Raw genomic sequence first — 22,768 nt, forward strand, 5'->3', positions numbered from 1 at the left:
CTTCTTTAGCTTGTTCATCAAGGTCCGATTTAAGAGTTGTTAAGGCTTTACAGGCTTTACTGGCTCTTAAAGAGGAAATAAAGGGATAATAAAAAGAAACTAAAAGACAGAAGAGGAAACGTATTACACGTTTTCCTGTGTAATGCATGGGCTAGCTTGGGCTGTACGGCAGCACAATTAAATTGACAATCAGATACACCTAAAATGTTATTGACGAACTCCGCGGGGACTCCCGTGTAAAAGGGACGCTGGGGGGCTCGTCGTACCTCTTAGGGGTAAAAATGCGGTATTGGTACCTCTTAGGGTGTTCAGCTACAAAAGGTCCACAGCAGGCGCTTTTGCGGACCCTTTTAGGGTATCGAGACGAAAGAAAAAATGTGACAGGAGATAATGTTTTGTTTGAGAATTGGTACCTTTTAGGGGTGAAAAAAATTTCAAGCCACGCCCACAAAGCAGAATCTTGGTGCCTCTTACGGGTTATTTTCAAAATTTCCGACGAGCATCCTCCGTCCTTTTTATATGGGAGCCCCCCCCCCCCCCCCGGCATCGAACAGTCCCCATGTTTGATTTCACATTACGATACAAATGGGGTGTGATTACCGAGAGGAAAAACATGTTAATATTCGCAAATCATTCAACTGCTTTCTTGTTATTTTTGGTGAATGTTCCGTATAGCTATGTCGTGCTTTCAGTATTGTAGTTAGGCAGTAGTGTAAGAGTAATTTAGTTCAGCCGCGCATTTTGATCGGGCGAGTACAATACGTTTCGCGAATCCAAGATGGCCGGCAGATGCGTGAACGAAATTTCTCAACGTTTGCCTTCACTCTGGGCTAGAAGTAAAAGATGAAAATATTCTGAGCTCTAGATCATTTAGCCGCGCTAAAAACCCAAAGCAAATGGTTTGCGTAGTTATGTCAAGTAACGAGTAAGAATTTATTATTATCTACTCTGAAACCAAGCATGAAAAGGAAGTGAACATCCCGGAATTTGACATACAAATTTGACTCTTGGCTCAGTTTTCAGACGAGCCAATTTTCTAGTAGAGAAGTGTGCACTTTACTCATGTTTTCACTTCGACAGACCGGCTTTCGGAGCTAATTTTGCGTAATAGTATGAAATCCATCTCGTGGATATTGTCTGCTGAGGATTACTGTTGGTTGATTCACAAATAACGTGAGGTCAAGATGGCTGAATATTGGCGCCAAGGTTTTTCAGTCCGAGGTTTCGGGCGTAGTTGTGGTCCTTAACCACAAAATAAAAGACTGAGGTCATTATCCAGTCATTTTGACCGAACATGCTTGGTCAATAAAGGATTTATTACACGGCACAAGGAACACCATTTTCTTGCGGGACACAGCGGGTAATCCCTAGTGCCGGGGTCAGATGGCCCCATCATGCCCACTAATGTAACCAACCACAGCGCGGGACTTGTTCATCTTTTCCGCTCGTGGAGTTAACCAAAAATAAAAAATACATCGCATTAAAAAAAACCCGGCTCAAAGAGTTATTTAGACTGAGGCAGTTTTATTTCGACAGTCCTACTCACACAAAAAAAACCCTTAAAAATTGAAACACAAATGAAACTTGCTTGGCACTACGTAAATTTTAGCAGCTTATAACATTAAAAATACAATTGCAAATATGATGCCAGAATATTTTATAAGGTATCACTTTGTTAGTTATACTTAAAGGACCTACGTCACCGCTTGTGAGTCTTGAAAAAATTAGCCTAAATTTTTTCGAGTTCGTCGTTCGTAATTCGTGTCAATCTTCTCCATCCTTAGCCTCCCTTGTTCCTTGATGGTTTATTAGTATCTCTTTGGCGTTTTTCTATGTTAGTAAACTATTATTTTCAGCTTTCCTTCAATTTCAAGGTAACTTTGTAGGTGGCCAAAATACCTCAAAATAGAGTGACTGAGATCCTTTAAGAACTTATTATTTTGTCATAAATGTCATTTTAAGCACATCATGCAGCTATTTACGTTATACAAAACTGATAAAACAGCATTTATCTAGGCTAAGTTTTGTCTCCACTCTAAGATCAACCTTAATAACAAAATAAGGTCTCGTCGCGACTTAAGTTTGTGTAGCCATGGAATGATGTATCCTTGTTACCCGAGGTAATACTCTTAGCTAATAGATTACAATGCGATTAATTAATAAGATCACTCGCTCGATTGCATTGAGTGCTTTCACATGACGTCACGGCATCCATACTAGCGTCCCAAAAAAATGAAACGGCGGCCATGTTGGTGCCCTAAACCAGTCCTGTGGGAGATGAATTCTATCCTTACGTAAGCAATTTCTTTTGCTCCAATAAATTTGCATGACTGCTGGCCACGCGAGTGAAAACGTGTCCATAGGCTCAACTCAGCTAAAATCACGCAACAAGTTGGAAGAACACGAAAAAGGATTCATTGTAGATCTCGATCTGGAAGCAAGTAATCTGAAACCTTTACGAGTGTTACTCTAACTATATATCGGCGATGGTTTATTGTGTCGATAAACGAGGGTCTCAATGGGGTGGTGCTTTTAACTCCTAACAGTTAACCCTATTGACACCCTCATAAACCCTATATATTCTGTCTTTTTTGGGGGGGAGGCGGGGGGATTTTCTGTTTATTCTAACTAACTACAACTGAATAATCAGAGGCTGACCCAGAGTTGAGTTTTTAAAACAAACTAAACTACTTGGTCACGCTTTATAACACTAGCATTCGTAACTACTTATTAACCGAGAGAGAGGTCTTTACGGGGAAAATCTCGAACCAAGACTTTCCCTATTGACCAAGCGATAGTGAGGTCAATACGGCAAGGTGGAGGTTTCAGAATTTCCCGTAAAGACCGAACGTTTGAGGTTAATAAGCTGTTTATTATATGGCTTTTGCTTTGTTTTTCCTGGCCCGTAATCGGCCCGTGGGCATAGCGGGAGAATAGTCGACCTTAGAACTAGCCAATCAGTGCGCGCGTTATATCCGCTATAAACACTAGCCATATAATGATGTCTGATTATTCAATATTTGATAATTTGATATGATGTTTAATGGAATAATGAAATATCTAATTTTTCAACAAAACTGATACAAATAAAGTATCGCTATTTTTCAAAGAAAATTCTATGACGCTACAATTATAAACACTCTTGTTCTTTGGCCGTTTCAATTTAACAAGAAATAAAATGCAAACAGCGGTAACAAACATAACACATGAACTACGCATGGTTTGGAAGAACAATCTAAAATTTTCTTGACGTTTCGCATGCTACAGCACGCATCTTCCAAAGATCGTTTAAATCGCTCGCAAAAATTTAAAGTCGTATACAAAGCCAGCTGCTGGGATTGTGACGCTTTCTATATCGGCAAAACAAAGCGACGACTGCATGACAGAAAGGTCGAGCATTTTAAAGCCCTTACACAAGTGGGTCACGCTTCCGCTGTTGCTGATCACGCAATCTCCACCGGCCATAACATCAAATGGGACCATTTCGAGGTCTTAGCTAGTGGACGATGTGATTTACTTTGTAAAATAAAAGAAACATTGTTTATACGAGACTTAAAACCAACACTTAATGACAATGCTAGCAGTGAAAAGCTGTCACTTTATTAGCTATCACCTTTTGTTTTCGTTGTTGTTTAGTTAGTTACCAGTACCTCGCTTTGTATTTTTAAGTTTTAAATCTTTCGTTTTTTGTAACCGCCACTTCTGAAAATGCGTGCTGTAGCATGCGAAACGTCAAGAAAATTTTAGATTGTTGTTCCAAACCATGCGTAGTTCATGTGTTATGTTTGTTGCCGCTGTTTGCATTTTATTTCACGCTACAAATAGTTGCCATGGCAACATCAAAATAAGTAAAGCGCCGTTTCTTTTGACGCTAATGGTAACTTTAAAACTGCTAGAAAAAAGTTTCCCTGTTTAATATTGAGCCAACGCACTCCTATGTCCCTATGTTAGGATTTCAAATTTCCGACGCGCCGCCTTGTTTATTTTTGCAAAGCTTGATGGGAAAGTATGTAGTCATTGCGCGGTTGGACGCTTTTAAAATACAGCAAAATGCAACTTCCAGTAGTTTATGATTCACATTCCAGTTGAATATGTTGAGTTCCAGCAAGAAATCGTACCCTGGAGACTTCACATTAAGATCTCCAACCGCGTAAGGACGTCATAAATTAACATAAAGTAAACATGGTGATGCCCACGTGATTTAAACTGAAAACCAAACACTTCGTATTCGAAATAATTACAGAGATATCAACCAAAAATCTCAGGATCAGTCACAGAGATCCATTAAGTATACTAAGTGGAACTTCAACTGCTTTTCAGCCAAGGTAGATAGCGGTGTTTAACTGTACTTATTATATGGTTCTGTCTCACAAGGACTGGGAACTACCAAATTGACGAATTTGATTGGCTGAAATCGATATTGAAAGCGGTCTAGATTTTCCCATCTCGACCGATAACGTTTTGCAGTGAAAAGCTACAAACTAAAATGCAAAATCATTGACTATTTTCATCTAACAATATTTATTTATGGATGTGCCAAAAAGCCTGATGGAAAAAAAAGTAAAGAGGACGAGCAAACTTTGGCAGAATTAAATTCAGCTCATCGCCGTTCACGAGCAAAATATCGGTTAGTCAGGTTAGTACAAACCAGTTACATTAAATGAATTGTATGGGAAAATCTTGACGTCGGCCGTGTGCACAGACCTCACTGCGTTCGATCTGTACTCACGACCTCGAACAAGATTCTCCCATACAGACCTCCTGCTTGGTTAATGAGAGCTAAGTATGTTTATCAATTTAAGCTGGAGTGTTTCAAGGAGAAAGTTTATCCAAAGGATCCGTGCGTTCGTGAGTTCCTTGTTAAAATCTCTGTCGTTTCGTCAGTCCTTAAGATACAAACCTCTTAGCATCTATCCGGAATGCCGCTGCTTTTGTCGAATGTCTTTATACCAGTATTGTCTGCAAGTCATGAGACTCTTGATACGAACTTGTAGCGGACCAATGCGTCACAACTGCATGCGCAGAACACCCATCATACCGCCAGATATCCCACCATAAGAAAGAGGGTTGCGAAAAGTACGCTTTTGTTAATCATGTATATCAGTTGGCTAATGAAGTTTTGTTGTACTTTATACTATAACGCTTTCCTGGCCCATGTGACATCTATCGTTCCGTGCACTCTGTCGTTGCGGAGCCGTGTAACATGTGCTTTCGTAGTTGGGTATGTCTGCTGCACCAGGAGGTTGTGTGTCGTTCAAAAGTCGAAAAGGTTCGTTTGGTTCGCCTTGTTGTCCTGCCCCGCTTAACAGTGGCGACTCCTCGGTAACTTGCGGTTCCCCTTCGTTTGCTTCACCTCCTGGTAAAGGAACAAGATTATCTCTCTTCTTACAACATATTGCAAAGTACAGTAACTTGTATAGGTAAGGAAGACCTGCCATCACCAGCGGGACATACGCCAATATGTCTACAAACGCCGTTAGGGCAAGTCTTGTACTTGGGTATAAATCTCCGCTGATAGGGGAACTGAGAATTGCAATGCCACTCAGTGCTGTTAAGATGACCACGTCTGACTCATTGATCCAGCGGTTTTGCACGGCAGTTTGTTTACCCGCCACCCTTTGATTTTGTAATCGATTTCCACCTGCGGCTTGATTAGCTAATTCAGTTCGAGGTTCGGCTGCGTTATTCCCACCTTGGTTTTCTTCTCGTTGGGCTTCTGCCGCTCCATTACCACCCTGATTTGTTACTCCTTGAGTTTGGTATTCATCACTGCCTCCTCCACGTGTTGCTCGATGGGTTTCTCCTGCGTGATTTCCTGCTTGGAAAAGTACTCGTTGAGCTTCATTTGGCTCATCGCCACTTTGATCTTCTCCTCTGTAAGGCCTTGCAACCGCAATGATGAGCAAGAAAACAACACAAAAAGATTGCAGCAAAGCACTTTTCAAAGGACAAGCTGGTACGTAAGTGCTAATCAATAAAAGCACGACTCGACAGACAAGGTAGTAAGAGAGAAACGGGTGACGTGTAGGTTTGAAACCGGCTCGCAAAGTTTCGATATGTGGGTTTGGGCCAGAGTAAAAGATAAGTATGACAGGAACATACATGACAATCGCCAGAAGAATGATGGCAAAACATCCGTACCCGATATGACGAGCACTGACAAAGAATTCCATATTACCGTCAGCAAACAACACTTTACGTCCCCCAACTTCAGCTGGATTCAACAGCTGTAGTGAAACGTCGGTAATGTTAACATAGCACAAAACGGCGATGGTACAGTAGGCATAAGCGAAACCATTTTGCACGCGGTGTTTGAATGACTCCAAGCATCCCTGAAAAAAGTTACTGCAGGCTCGTGGACAACGCTGGATGTCTTGCAATTTGCCATAGATTTTTTCCACAAGTTTTTCCCAAGATCGGGTAACTTTCCTACACGTCGTCAAAAATAGCAAAATTAAAATTTCCACGACTGCAAAACAGGCGATTATGACTAACTTGTCGGCATTGTTTAGACCACTTGCAAAGCAGATGCCATCTGCTGTATGAATTCGAAGGTTAGAAAAAGCAGCCAGAAACTCAATGACGGGGTCGAAGTTAAATCCTTCTGGAGTTAGAATCTTCATCATTTGATAAGAGTACAAACAGGCGCTTAAATGTCCGCTTGACAGATTTGGATTCAGCACCAAAACGATCAGCGTCACCACGAAAAGAGCAACGACATCGGCAATAATCATCAATAGCCACCAATTAGAACAGCTGGAGGAGCAGTGTTCGTTGCCAAACAAGATACTAGAGCCTGGTTTGCATGCACCACAAAGTACGCTGTTCTGGTCTCTGTCACCTTTGCACACATGTCCAGAGAAGTACTGGTACTCTCCTGGAATGACGGTCTCGGTAAAGTTACAGTAGTCAGCGGGGCAGCGGTGTGTAACGAATTTCCCGTCAACTTTTCCAGCCCAGTAGCCCTGCTTAAGGTACACAGTCTTTCCGTCTGAGTCGCAACGTGCCACTCCGTCTAAGGAGTCCATACAAGAACATGATGATCCAACAGGTTTAAAACCCTCACGACAACTTCGCATTTTGATGTCAGGGATTACATCCACTAAAACCTGTCTACCAACATAGCGCAGACTTACGGTAAACAAACTGCCAGGTTTTCCAGCCAACCTGAGATGGGATATATGTCCGTCAGTAAGAAACAGGGGCGAAATAGTCTCGAGCTTAACTGGCGATGAGTTTTCAGGAAATTCGATATCAACATCGACTATTCCATCGACGGAGTTGCCTATCTCGTCAATTAATTTGACAGTTGCATTGAAGACTTCACCCGGTGCAACCTCCCAGTCGTTTGGTTCATAGTTCATGTCTATCGCATCAGTTGCTACTTCACTATCTCGCGAGGTAACTTTCCCATCTAAGGTTTTGAATTGGATGAATTTCCACTTAAGAACCTGGTTGTGCTGTCGAGATTCTCCGGGTCGCCGACAGTACCTAAGGGTCGTGGCGTATACTGAGTTTCCTTTACCATCATCGACCGCCCTATTGCCTTGAAAGATTACAGATGTCTTCCACTTGTTAAAGTCTACTTTTTCATCTGTGTACCCGAAGAAGCATTCGTGTGTGTTAACACCGGTTGCATTGAAATCCACCATGGGAGACCCGGCAGACTCAATATACAGTGCACCTCCTTTGTTCTCACACGAGTTGTTATAAAAAATTAACTCAGAGGTTTTTTGAAAAATTACTCTCGAGAGCCCACGCATCGCCACGGCTCCTCCTCTGTACCCTTTGTTATTAGTGAAATTCATCTTACCAAATATCTCCACAGTTGACCCATCTAAGGACAGCGCCGTGTTGGTGTTGTTTCTAAATGAAGCAGTTCCTTGAAATATGAGCAGCACTTGGTCGCTGAATAATGCACCTTCCCCAATACTAATACCTTTGTCTAGCTTGACGACCTGGTTGCTTGAAAATAAACAGTTATTGAAGCTGATTGAGTAGGGCATTTCCGGTCCAATTTGCACATTATTTTGGTTCGCAAGCATAGTTGCCAATGCAGCTCCTACTGTCCCGTCATTTCCTGACCAATTAGAGCGATTAAAAGTGAACTGCGTCTTGTTCTTGGCACAGTTTATCCGGCATAATACTGATGTTCCATACAGCGACATCCCACCACCCCAGATCGCCGAGTTGCTGACAAATGAACAGTTGTCAAAGGCAAATGTATTCAGAGGGCCGCTTGCACCTCGTTGAAGTAAATTGCCCACCCGCACACCTCCTCCGGCTAGAAGACCGGTATTGTCCTGAAACGAAGTATTTTCTATTGCAAAATGATTGTTTTTTACTTCATTTCTTGTTTCAACTTGAAGACCTCCTCCCCACACGGCGAGATTACCGAGGAATACACAAGACTCGATTATAGTGTTGCAGTTACTGGCATTTCCTCGAAAATTTATCGCCAAGCCTCCACCATGACTAAATTGGTAAGGACCGGGATCGTCAATAATATCGTGTTTGTGACTTAAATTCCAACCGAAAGCCTCATTTCTGAGAAAATGGCAATTCCTGAAGATGTAGGTGTTGTTGTGCAGGAAAGAATCATGTTCGTTTGGAGTGACATTGACAACGTTGTCACCGTACTGGTTGAGAATCATGTAAATTCCGCCTCCCGAATGCACAAAGCCTTCTTCAATAAACCCTTGAAGTGACCCATCTGAACTCTTGTTCACAGAAAGCGCCTTGTTGTCTGCCAACACGCAATCAGTAAAGTTTACAAGACCTCCGACATCATATAGATTAACACCAAGTCCTGGAGAAAACGATATCTCGATATTCGTGAATCGCGCATTTCGACAATATCGAAAATCCAACGCAGTCCTAAACTTTACACCCTGATGACTCTGTCCAGCGTGAGCAGACTTGTTAACTCCTACCGTACTCTCTCGCCATCCACCGCATCCATGTAACATGAAACTTTCGAAAGCAATATTTTGGCAAAGAATAAACGACAGACTTACGTTAGGCTCACACGTTATTCTTACCTCGTCTGATCTTGAACCCTCTCCAACCAAAGCAAAGGTGTTCACGTTGGTGAAATTAAAGGTTTTAGTCAACGTATAATTTCCTTTTGCAGCTGATATCAGTGTTGAACTTGCACCACCAGATCCATTTAAAGCAATAGCGAAGGCTTCGTCGATTGACTTGCACGGCTGTTTCGAATTCCCACAGCCCTGTGAATCATGGCCACCTGGAGAGACGTAAATTTTCTTGTTCCCCGACGCTTTTGATGGCAAGTAAAGCGAAATAAGGATATATGTTGAGAGCAATATGCGAAAACGCATCATTGTGTGAACAGTTGATGCTTTTACGGTGAAATAGGAATCTCACTGTGTTATGATAAGTTGGCTGTCCTGTGTAACGTGGGGTGTAAAAGTACTGCAATAAACTCTTGAAGTTGAAGCGAGCAGATGTGTATTTTCTCATACTCGTAACACACTGTATGCTAATGAGTTCTTGGAAAAGTGTCTAGACATCTGAAGTCAAGGGGGGGGGGGATATAGGAACACTTCCTCTGGGGTACACAAAACGGTTTATTTCCGATGCTGTTTTAAGATAGCACACTGACACGTTGATGGGTGACTTTGTTTTAAGCTGTTCTGAAACGAAATAGTATTTTCTCCATTGGAGATGATTCTTCTTTGGTGAGACTGTTTACTCTGCTCCCGAGTGAAAAATCGACACGAGGGAATGCCACTGTTATTTGCACTCTTCACTGTTATTTAATATTTGCGCAACACGGAGATTTTGTCCTCAAGATCAGGATTTTCTCGCGGTGGATTCCACGTCCGCGGTCGAAACTAATAATCTGGCTACCATGAATAATCTGGTTGCTATGAATCAGCGTGAAATTGCTTTGTTTCTGGCTTCCTATTTATATCTTCTTAACATGGCTGCTGCTAACGATGCACAGAGAGTCATTCTTCTTTCTTGCATCACGCAAACACGAGCACTTCAAGCGCAAATTTTGGTGGTAGAATTGCTGAAGTTCAGTGTATATCATTGTACTGATGCCGACCCCAGAACAAGTGTTTCGGCCTGTACCTCTCCTGCTCAATGTAAGAATTATCTGAGACGTTATCCCAAAAGAGAAATTTGATCGAAAACCTGAATTCATGACTAGACACGCGTGACACACAGTACAAGTCGCACTGAAGAATGAAATAAGAAGCGATAACAATTTTAGGGATTTTTGAAATTGAATGACAGCTTAATCACAAGAAAAACATTTAATGGTTGTTTTTCGTAAAATGTCCTGCTCCGAGGCAGGACGACGGCTTCTTTGAATATTTGTCTCCGTGGACAAGTTTTTGTCCGCGCAGGGACAAGTAGGTCGCACTTGGCGCGGTAAACTGATGACAGAAATCTGACAGCTTTTTTTGGTTGTCAAAACAAACTTATCGTGACCGAGGCTTTCAACAAATGCTACTGTGACCTCAACGAAACTGTTCGCATTTATTTCCGAAATTTAACTTTGATTTAAGGAGCTTAACCCTCCAGTAGTAGTGCGATCGATATGTAGAGCGGATTGCCTCTTGTCAATCGCTACTAAACTTCGGAGCGGAAATTTACAATAGGAGCTTCCAGCAACCTCACCTCTGTCATCAAAACCGTTCCCAATGCGTATTACAAAAGCCACGTTCTGTCTTATTTACAGTCAACTGTTGGTTTAAGATTAGAATTGTAATAGAAATGTCAAATGAACTATACCCAGAAAGCAAACAAAACAAGTTTCCATTTTTAGTGCATCAATCGCAGTCACATAGATGAGGGTGGTAAAGGGTATTTTCGTGACTCGTGATCGGCTCTTTTTTTTCCCGTGAAATGTGAAATGGCTAATTTTTTCCTCGTGAATCGTGATTTCCATAGTCGCCGTGAACCGTGACTTTCCAAAACGTTCTCTTTTATTTTCCGTGAAGCGTGAAATGCTAATGTTGTATTTTTCGTGAATTGTGAAAGGGCTGCTTTATTTTCCGTGAAACGTGATCTATACCCCCCCCCCCCCTCCCCCTTTACCACCTTCATAGATCTTGACCTATAAATGTAAAACGATACATGTGCCTGCAATAGCTGGTTTTCACATGACGTCACTAAAATTCGAACTACAAAACTATTGATCTTCCTAAGATTTTACTGTAATGATGTATAAGAGCAGCTGAAAACTAATATTCACACAAATTTTCGCTGCGAATGGGTTCTTGGTTTTGTTATACACTACGCTTGAATTTCTAAGCTTTTGCGTGACGCGGCATTTACATCGGCGTGTCTAAAATACTGGTAGCTGGTCACTGGTCACTGGTCACTGGTCACTGGTCACTGGTCACTGGTCACTGGTCACTGGTCACTGGTCACTGGTCACTGGTCACTGGTCAGACTGGTCAGACTGGTCAGACTGGTCACTGGTCACTGGTCACTGGTCACTGGTCACTGGTCACTGGTCACTGGTCACTGGTCACTGGTCACTGGTCACTGGTCACTGGTCAGACTGGTCAGACTGGTCAGACTGGTCACTGGTCACTGGTCACTGGTCACTGGTCACTGGTCACTGGTCACTGGTCACTGGTCACTGGTCACTGGTCACTGGTCACTGGTCACTGGTCACTGGTCACTGGTCACTGGTCACTGGTCACTGGTGTCTGATAGATTTGATACCGTGAAAGTTCCTTTACTACCGATGCAGTAAACTAAGTGTACCTTAGTACACTTATAAAAAAGATCATTTGTCCACACACCCGTTTTTTTTTTTACTGTAAATTTTGCTATATTTAATTAATATCACTGTTGATTTTTACCAGGCAGGCCCCGTCCTATCACGTGCGAGTACAAACTTAATCCAATCACAGCATGTGAGTCCAAGGTGTACATTAGCTACACTAAAAAACAAAGGATAAACGTACGAAATGCGTGCAAAATATTCTACACAACCCTCCAAAACTTGGAGAGATGAGGGTTTCCCAGGGGTTTTGGGGAACAAGGGAACATTGGCAAAATATCGAAGGGAACATTAGCCACTTTTTGGGAACAGGGGAACAAAATTCGAAAAATTACAAAGGGGAACAAATAACGAAAATGAGTGGGAACATGGGAACATAGGGCAATTTTGGAAGGGAACAAGGGAACAAAGACCCCCCTGGGAGACCCTCAGATATGCGGTATAATTACAACACATAACTATCTTACGCTTTATCCTTAAATTCAAATCACACATGCTGGAGAAAATAAGCATTATAGCCATCATATAAAACACAGTGTCAAGCTGTGTACAATAGAATCGAAGACTTTATGCTCACCATTCGCTGGTGGCAAAACTACCAATCACAATCAAGAATTCTCGATCCGCCGAACGAGTATGTAACACCAAAAAAAAAAAAAATGCCAGGTGCGGAGTGTTACCGAGCATTGGTCTCTTAACCACTCCCTGTTATCGGCAACTAATGACATCCAGAAGGATCGAAACCGCGGTATTGCCTGATCTACAAGGCTACGAGCCTCCTAATAAAAGAGGGACTGTTATAAACAGTCTCAAGAAAACCTAACAACATCGCAAATAAAAGCAATGACAACCACAACGTGGAGCTGGATGAACAATCATAGGAAGAACTCCTAAACTCAGAGCTTTTTGCCTGAACAAAACCACACAATATCATAAACAACACGCAAAACAGTCCACAGACTTGCTCGTGAACATCTACATTTGCAGTTCCAGAACGAACAAACTGGAAGGACAAAAAGCTCGATGAAATTGATGCTAGAAAAATAAGAACGACTCATAGCTTTCAACAAGGAAAGCTACAGCTATCTCTGGCGAAGCGGGACAAAGATAAATATTACACCCGTGATAAGAAGCAGCATAACTTGCAACAGTAAATCAAACAGCCGGGACCGGCGTAATAATACAAAATACAAGTAACCAACATGCTCATGGAATATTTCAAACTTTTTCACTCCAGAGCTAATATTTAGAGAGCTTAAAACATATCTTGCAATACAAACGAGCCAAAAAAAACTAGCACGTGGCAAAAAACAGAGGTGTCAAACTCTACAAATTACACGCGGATAACAGCGGAAACCACGCAGACCTATGACCTCTAATGGCTCTACTCTGGTGAAATGTCCTCCTAAAAACAAGATTATTGCTTAGCGAAATATTCAAAGATCCCCCTATCGCAGCATACAAAAGAGGCAGATCCTCAAAGATATACTAGTTCGAGCAAAACTCTCAAAGCGGCTATTACACGTGGATAGGAGTTGTGTACGGCCTGTCACCCCATTGTTATCACCGCTAGAAATTACTGCTTACATGACACGCATGAGGTTTTTCATACAAATGCTAGGAATAATATCCTGCAAATTGTGTGTTGGACCGATGCATGTGATCGTGTCGAGTACAGGGGTCGCCATTCTTTTAGGCGTTATGGTACTTTTGCTAGTGGGTAGACTTGTGACGTTTTCCGTTCAGCCAATTCGGTTAAAACGTTATTGTGATTAGTTTTACTTGTTTGTTACTGTTAACGTTAAAGTTCTTTCAAAATCAATAGATCACGTTTCAGATTAATCAATTTTTTATAACCAGTATAGAATTACAGGTTGACGTTTATCAACTTCTGATTCTATTATACGGAATAATTTATTTGCCTCAATAAGATATAATGATAACTACTTAATCGTTTCTAGTTATCTTAGGTTCGTTTTTACCAGATGTCTTCTCATTTGGAGGATATCTGCTTGTCGGACGAGTAACGTCCAAAGGTCAAACGTCGTGGGTCATAGTCTGGTTAATGTCAAAATATCTTGTAAGTCGTTTTAGATACATATATTAGTTACTGTCAACGGTTGGTGGGGCTCTATTGTTATGTTATTTTTTGTTGGAATTTAAGTTTTTGTAAATTGATTGGAAATAATGCGTTTTGGTCCTACCCAACCAAATTCCTGTGACCAGTGACCAGTGACCAGTGACCAGTGACCAGTGACCAGTGACCAGTGACCAGTGACCAGTGACCAGTGACCAGTGACCAGTGACCAGTGACCAGTGACCAGTTATCAGTTACCAGCTACCAGCTACCAGTATTTTAGACACGATTTACATGACGGCCTAGAGAGCTGTCATGATGGCTAAAAAAGTGACTTATTTCGGGGAACTTGGCTATCTGAACAGTTCATGTCTTAGAAAAAGTATTATTTTAATGTTTTAGAGTTCCTCGAGAGATAAATTCACGCTTTTGTAGCAAAACTCAGTGACAGATGTTTCTGTTGGTTTCCGGCCGCCATGTTGGTGCCCATACGGATGGGCACCGACATGGTGTCTCCATACAAATCTCTATAAATTTGGGTAAAACATTTTTCCGCGTATCTCGCATAAGAAAAATTGCTGTGACCAGAATTTTGGCGAGAGTCTTTGCATATTTACCTTCTTTCATTTCCCAGATTCTGGACTTTATCTATTGACAGGTTTTGATTTTTATTTTGATCTATTTTGAATTGCGTGACACTGAAAACCAGTAGTATTGACTAATACAGTAATTTCAGGAGCTTTATCTACTGGTCAGCAGAATTACCGTAAATCCTCGAATCAGCGCCCCCCTCAAATAAGCGCCCCCTTCGAATAAGCGCCCCTCCTATCGGCCGAAATTTAAAGTAGGCGCCCCCCTCCCCTCCCTCCTCATTTTGTGGAAGAGTAATGAGACAACAAGAGATGCATGGTTTTCGTCATGTATTAGATTTGTACATTGTTTTAGTTTGTGAACACGTTAAGTGAACACGTTGAACACGTTAAGTACTAACGGTGCTGCGATTAAAACTTTAGGATCACCTTTTTATGTCAATAAACAGCTTATGTTGTTGTTTACGCGTAGATGATGGATTTAAAAAAAATGATCATGTCAAGCCACGATTTGGGAAAAATTAAATAAGCGCCCCCCTCGATTAAGCGCCCCCGTCTTCTCCTAAAGTTGAAATAAGCGCCCCGGGCGCTAATTCGAGGATTTACGGTACTCCAAAAAGGACATCATTTGCATATCATGTGCATAATCTGCACCGCCTCGAATTAGTACACTGGACAAAACTGGTCTGGATCGACATTTTACAACAAAAAATTAAAACAAGCTAAGCGACGCAAATAATTTTGTGATTGTCTTATTTTAATCAATTCCATACTTCGGAAGATTCTTTCATATGGATCACGCAAGGAAGATTTGCGTTACAACGTATCCAAATTTGCTAACTGAATCACAACAACAATTAAGCTATCTCTTAATGAAATAGTGTTTCGTTTCCGGAAAGATATTGGAAGTCCGAGGAGGGCCGGGGTTTTGATATATTCTCCATGAGAAGTATCGGGGTGTGGGGGATTTGTGGGCATGTCCAGGCCCGAGGTTTGGGAGGTATTGATCCGCTTACTTGTCAGAGTCTGGTTTTTCGTTTACGCGAGGTGTGGGACATGGACAGTAGGCTGTATAACTAGTGTCTATTTGCAGAAGGACGCGAAGGGTACGAAACTACAACTAAGTGCTAAAAAATAAGAAGTCCACCCATACATGTCCCTCTTCAGTGCGACGATGTTTTGGCTGCTGTTTTCGCGTTCGTTTGCCCGTGTGCTGGATACGGACTGGGCACGATTATCAGCCGCTGTTCGGGAAAGGGGCCCGCGGTCTTCCCTCCACGAACTAAACTAAAGTGTGGATGGGACAGGCGACAGCGGCGGAAATCGAGTTTGTTGGATCTGTCAGCAAGGAAAATGGAAAAGAAGGGTGTGATACGCAGGGTAATTGAAAAGCAAAGCCTGGTGTTATGGAATTTGATAGATAGGCATTTCTGTACTGGTAAGTATGGTATTGAAAATTGATGGTACAGTGGAACCCCGCCTCACGACTACCCCGTTATTACGGTCACTTTATTCTGACCCGAAAAAAAGCTCAGTCAGTCATTTTCTTATTTAAAGAACCCCTTTAATATGACCACCCCGTTAATACGACCAATTTTCCTTGGCCCGAAGGTGGTCGTATTAACGGGGTTCCACTGTAGTCGTGTTGTAGTCCAGTTTGTTGTCAGGTTTATTTTCACTGAGTTCGAAGTTTTTTGAAGCATAAAGTTAGATGCAATGATCTGCAAATTATATTTTTTTTATTAAAACATCAACATCCTTTAAGGTTTTATGGTAAACTCATTTGCTTGTAAAATATAGTTAATAATTTAAAGTTTCACAAGGTGGTGATGTATTGTAAATATTTTTTTTCACGTATTTTTTCATACAACAATAACAGGTCACTTTGTATTCACAAGTGGTAGTGAATAGGTGAACTAAGAACACAATGAGAGATTGTAATTAAGCTGTATAACTATAACTACATTTTAGGGTTTATGCAACAATTTCAGTCTCATGGTTTTAAGTGTAGCTTTTTTTCTTTATCTATTTAAGATAAAATAAACGTTAAGAATAGTTTGCAACACAGTAACACAACAGTGACAATATACCACTGTTTACAATTAACAGGTTCTTAAATTCCAAATATGTCTAAGTTGTATATTATGAGTTATGGTTTTCAAGAAAGGTTCTGTTTTGTTTGTGGTGGTGTTGTATGTAGTTTTTGTATAGTCAAGCCTAAGGCAGTACAAATGCAAATGATTTGAATAAATTGGGGTCATGGTCCACATGTTTCTGTGGTTAAAATATGTAGGAAAGAAATCATAAGCATAGCCATATTGTACACCATATTTTACCCACCAATGCTGCATTACATAAATTCGGTATTAAAGAGCACGACCGCTGTCATTTATGTGCTGAAAAGCAAACAATTACACATCTCTTCGTAACCTGCCCCAACGTCCAGCTGTTTTGGACAGAGTTTACTGATTGGTGGTACAGAAAAAACAATACTGTAATCACGCTCTCTGAAGCACAAATACTTTACGGCATCACAGACACCGTGCCTCTGTGTCTCGGTTTAAACCTCCGTACAATAATTGCAAAATATTATATTTACACCGCTTCAAAAAATGAGGAAGATTATTTCTTAGACGCTTTCTTGGCTATCCTTAAAAACAAAATAGAAATAGAAACTAGCAGAGCAAAGGTGCAAGTTAAACTGTAAATATAGCTAAATATACTGTAAATTGTCGCTTTTTTGTCATTTTTTTTTTTTTTTTTTTTTTTTTTTTTTTTTGCAGTTTTTCACTAGTTCTAGTAACCGTAGTAAAAGTTTGTAGTAATTGTCCGCGATTAAAAAGTAGTGTAACGTAAGCGGTTTAAATAATACTGTTGTTCCGTCAAGCATTGTAATTAGAGCAAGTTGTAATTAGCGTAAGTAGCTGTATTGTTGTAGTTTTATACGTAGTTTTTTGTAATTAATAATGTAAGTGTGCGTGCTGTAAAAAATAGATAATTAATAAAAAAATAATAATAAAATAAGCATAGCCTGCAGTGCAGGCGTCTTATTGGGGCGAGTTAGCGTTACAACCTTGCGACCGCCATGTTAGACCGCCATGTTAGACGGTGGGGGAAGGGGGAGGGGGAAAATGAGAAGACGCCGAGATTTTCTTCGCCCCACCCCCTCCCCTATCCTTCGTCTTGCCTATCATTCACCCCCTTAGTAAAACTTTCTTTCTCTCCCCAGTCTTCCACTGCATGAAAAATTCAAGATGGCGGCTAAACCTTTTACGATGTGAGCGCTCGCTCGAAAAAATCTCGCCTGCTCTGCAGGCTATCATAAGCACGAGTTCTGTGTTGAACTCGTTAACATAACATCTAAGTTCTAAATTTCAGTTGATTGTACAGTCTTTCCAGTGTATTTTTGCAAAACTTGCAAAAGTGATTTAGGAGAGAATTATCGCAGGAATTGTTGACAAGTGGCAAAAAAATATGGATGTCTGCAAAAACCTTATTTTTTGTTTTGTTTTGTGAAATGCACTTTGAAATATTATGTGCATGAGACATAATTTGCATATATTAACTGCCAAACAATATAAATTTGTCTCTGTTTTGATCCAACAGTTAATGGCTGTTGTTCACTTATCTCATTTGTGATGTCATTGTTGGTCTTATACTGCAGCTGGAGGGGAAGTTTCTTCAACACTGCTGCTGTAAATTGCTGAGAGCTGTAGCGCAGTGTTAAAAAGGGTCAGGAGAACTTTTGTGATCAAAGTTGTCATTGTCTGGGGAGTGCCATCTGGCTTTAAAAGACACAAGTTACAAACATATCCATGTTTGATTTCATCTGGTTTGAAGGATTGTTGACAACAGGGACACTTGCTTGAAGGATCCAATTTCTTGTTTCTGCATTTTGGATTGGGGCAGCTGTCATATGTTATGATGTTTTGAATACCAACAATTGTTCCACTCGAGAATTCTTCTTCATCTTTGTACAATATGGAGATCAGCAGTTGTTGAGTTCTATTAATTAAAATGGTATGTATAAATATCCTCTTTTCAATGATGAAAAGTGTGGCGATAAGTTTGTGTACGAAACGATTTGTAAGTTTGTGATGCAGTAAATTAAGTCATTAAGATACCTTGATTGTTGTTTCTGTTGTTGATGAAAGAACAGTCTTACTCTTGAAGGTTTAGTCTGTACAGATGAAAGGATTATAGTGTCTCCTTTTGATACTGGAAGGTCTGCATGCCTTTTCTATCCACAGGGAGACTTGCATTTTTCCCGTTGTGTCCCTCACATGGATTTTTTTGAGTGTTAAGGTGTTGTTTTTCACCTTGCAAGGTGGCTCTACCTAAAGATGAAGGTGAGAATTAGTTACTGTAAATATTGAGTTATTTCATATATTATTAACAGAGCATGTGTAATGGTATTATTTACTTGATGGTATTTTGAATCAGTTTGGTTGTAGTTTGCAATGTTATTTAGCAATTAACATTTATTTCCAAATTGTTGCACAGAGACATAGTTATTTTAATTTGTAGAGTGTGTGAAAAGGGAGGGTGGTCAAATGCATTTGCGACTAAGTTATACTGAGATACCCTAGGTTATGTTGCTTGCAATAAAGTAAAAATGCAGAAAATATGGGTGGCTGAGGGTATAAGTTACAGGGCTTGAAAAAAGCGTTGTGCAGTTGTCTGAGACAAGTAGATTTTCCTGCTGGGTGAGTAACTTTTCATTCTCAGTTGGCTGCTGGGCAAGGAATTGGGGAAGTTGTCTACATTAAGTAAATCATTGAAAGTGTAAACTAAGAGCCACCCAGGGCAAGCAAATTTGAGAGCTACATGTACTTGTCCCAAGGCCAAAGTGGAATTCATGTTTTTTGGTGTGTATTGAAGTTAGAGTGGTCTCTTTTGTCCAGCTCTTGTTTAGCAATATGTTAAAAAGTCAGAAGTATAGGAGAATAATGAGGGTATTGGTAGCACAGTGATAAATTAGTGTCAATATATATAGGTGAGGTTTTTACTTAGTACCTCAATTGCATTAAATCACCTTTGTTTTCCTTCAATTGATATTCTTCTTTTCTTAGGAAGAAGGGATACCTCTGCAAATGAAGTTACTGGAAGTTCTTCTTGTTGTAGAACGGCTTGTTGGAGAATATCTTCTTTAATGGCAAAGTTTGGAATGATGAAGACAACAGACTTGTTATTTACGATGAGTGTTGCTTTTCCATCTCTCTCTGATATAATGTAGTTAGAAATCATCAGGCAGTTTTGTTATGAAAAGTACTGTTTTGCCAATATTTCACTGTAAATAGTGCATTCCATCATGCACGTGTTGTCTGACAGGAGTGTTGACAGTGGCAACATATTTTGATGTTTCAGTTGTATCTTGAAAGATTGGTTTGTCTTTGGTTTGTGTTCCCTCTTTTTTAGTCAAAAAAGCAGATAATTCTTGGAAAGTTGTCATCTTCAAAATGAAATGTAAAAGAAAATTAGTTAATTATTAATCTGTAAGGTTAGTCTTATATCCTTTTCAATATGAAATACTTCATATAGCTGAGTTGACAATGACTGTGCAACATAAGTGTTTCAAAATGATATGTAGCAATATGAAAAAGTATGATGACTGGTGGCAGTTAAATAACTTTTAGTTGATGAAAGTTTGCGACGCTTTAGTGCAAAGAATGCAGAAGTCACAGGTTTACGTTACTATTTTTTTTCCTTTCTTTATTTGTTCTGAAATAGAGTTAGGTTCCCTCAGGGAGTGGTAAATTACTACTAGCTATGGTTCTTATCATTATTGTTTTGTACACTTTTATACTTGATCTTTTTGAAGCAGCTGTATGTATATAAATAATGTATTTGACATGGTTTGGGAAGACTGTCTATGGTGATGATAGTGATGAAATAAAACTAATGTAATTCATCACAGTAGGTTTTTAAGGCGTTCCATTTCACTTATTACTTTCTTTGAAGTTCTGATTGCTTTTTCAGTGAAGTCTATTAATGCAAGACCTGTCAATGACTTAACACGACTTAATGCAATATAAGCTTGACCTGGCTTGGTGCATTTATGTCCCAAATCAATGATGATGTGGGATACCGTCATTCCTTGACTTTTATGAATAACTATAGCCCATGAGGGTAGAAGAGGTAGTTGAGTTCTTTGTATTTCTGTACCTTCTTTACCAAAAAATTTTGTGGTAAATGGTTTTAACAACACTGAATTGACATCGGAAGTTTGAAGAACTTTTGCCACGTTTGGATTATCAAATTTGATGTAAACACCAGAGGGCATTTTCTTGCTTTCGGACCAAACAATGGTCTCAATTGTTCCCTGAGCTCCATTGACAAGACTCTCTGTGGTCATTATGTTTCTGAGGAGCATAACCCTTGTACCAGGGACAAGTGAAAGTGTATGTGGTAGACCTCCACATACTGAATCATCAGTTGGTACAAGGTTTTTTGGTACCATATCATTGTTAGTGGTAGAGTCTATTGCTTCAATAATGGTTACTTCTGAGGAGTTTGAAGCTGCAAGTTCATTTAATTTGGTGTTGTTGTACTGTCTGCACTGCTTTCATGTTGGATATAATCTTAATGCATTGATGAATGGAGGTTTACTGCAGCCCACTGATATTCTTTGAGATAGTATGGTAATGTCCTAGACTGTTTGTTCTCCAGTTCTTACTCGGTTTAGCAGTGCAGCATAATTGGGATCCTCTAGTTGTCTGACATTTGCTGTTAAAAAGAATGGAGCAATGTTTTTTATCCATAGATTTGATATTCCACTGAAATTTGTTTGGTCAAATACATAGTGTGCAGCCACTGGTTGAAGTTGGTAAAGGTCACCAAAGGTAATAAGTGAACAATTTCCGAATATTCCAGACTGCTGTACACATTTGATTTCTTGTAGTCTGTCATGTATACAGTGGAAGATGTGATCTGATACCATACTGATTTCATCTATTATCAAATACTGTAGATCTAAATAAACAGTCTGAAGATGGTCTCGCTTGGCATTACTAAGTGGTAAATAGTTGTTCATGAGCTTAGATTTGGGATGCTGAACTGGTAGGTTAAAAGCACCGTGAAGTGTTTTTCCTCCAATTCCATATGCAGCACAACCTGTTGGTGATGTGAGCATTACTGAATTTGTTCTAGTTTCTCTGATTATAAGTTCTTTAATTATTTTTATGAGGTATGATTTCCCTGTGCCAGCTCCTCCACTAATGAAGAGATAGAGAGGTTTTGTGGGAACCTTTTCAGCTGACTTAGTTGGACTTTTAGTTGATGTGATGTGGTTGTTGATAACCTGTAATATTTGGTTTTGTTCTTGTGTCAATGTTGCAATGGCAGTTAGATATTCACAGTCTGTCATTGTAAAGATGGATACATGTAGGTTTGCCAAGTCCTCTTTTAGTGAACAGTAAGATTCTGTTGAGTGGTTGGTTGATTCTTCTGATCGATGTAGGAATGTTCTACTTCATTCTGAGTGGGTTGCAAGAAATCATAATCTTTTCGTGCTTGGTCCTCAGTGTTCTCAATGTTTTCTTCCATGTGTGTTGTATTTGGTGTTAGGGAGGGTGCAATATCTATTTCACCTGATTCCATGGATCTTAATGATGTGTGCTGCTTTGATTAACTCATCGTGAATGTTTGCTTCTGAACATGCACTGGCATCAAATTGACTGCGTTTTGCTATGAAGGCATCATAGCATTGGTGTATGGATAAACAAATTCCTGTTGATCATTACGAAATGGCAGGAATGCATACAGTTTTGAGTAAAAATATTCATCAGTATCTGTATGCAGAGATAGCTTTGGCATTCTTAGACAAGCAGATCTCTTATGCTGTATTACTCTTTTTGTTGAGTATAGGAGCTCATAACATGGTTGCCTATGATTTGAATGTTGATTTGAACTGCATAGTTTGTACCATGAAACAAATGTTGCAAGGCTCATTTTGTCCCATTTATTTCCTTTTGGTCGAATTGAGTGGTAATCAGGTAATCCAGTTTGAAAAATATCTTCACTATATCATCATCTAGCTGTTGTCTCTCTGCATTTGATTTTAAAATTTGTGTCTCTTGTCTGGTTTTCTGCAGTTTAAGTATATTGTTCTCACTGATGATTCCACAAGTGGTAAGTTAATCATTCGATAAGCACTTCTTGAGCTGATATTTCATGATGAGATAGTACTACTGAACCTATAGTACGGAGATACTTCCTCTGTAAGGAGTTTTCTGGAAGTGCATCAAGTGCTTTTGTGATTGCAAGTTTTAATCCTTGTGGTTCAGATTTGCAAATGTAGGTACAAATGTACATAGCAACACCATAAACACC

General features: G+C 40.1%; 2 protein-coding genes across 2 annotated transcripts; both read right to left on the minus strand.

Annotated features, from left to right (window-relative positions):
• Positions 1 to 1,504: 1,504 nt before the first annotated feature.
• Positions 1,505 to 9,529, minus strand: LOC149103530 (uncharacterized). Its single transcript, XM_089273312.1, has one exon. The coding sequence runs from the start codon at positions 9,342 to 9,344 to the stop codon at positions 5,130 to 5,132; it is 4,215 nt and encodes a 1,404-aa protein (XP_089129438.1). The 5' UTR covers positions 9,345 to 9,529; the 3' UTR covers positions 1,505 to 5,129.
• An 11,557-nt stretch (positions 9,530 to 21,086) lies between these two features.
• Positions 21,087 to 21,812, minus strand: LOC110042463 (uncharacterized). Its single transcript, XM_089273356.1, has one exon. The coding sequence runs from the start codon at positions 21,801 to 21,803 to the stop codon at positions 21,087 to 21,089; it is 717 nt and encodes a 238-aa protein (XP_089129482.1). The 5' UTR covers positions 21,804 to 21,812.
• Positions 21,813 to 22,768: the final 956 nt, after the last annotated feature.

This window comes from Orbicella faveolata, unplaced genomic scaffold, assembly GCF_042242905.1.
Source record: "Orbicella faveolata isolate gen_17 unplaced genomic scaffold, um_ofav_v1 contig_35, whole genome shotgun sequence".
Classification (NCBI taxonomy): Eukaryota; Metazoa; Cnidaria; class Anthozoa; order Scleractinia; family Merulinidae; genus Orbicella; species Orbicella faveolata.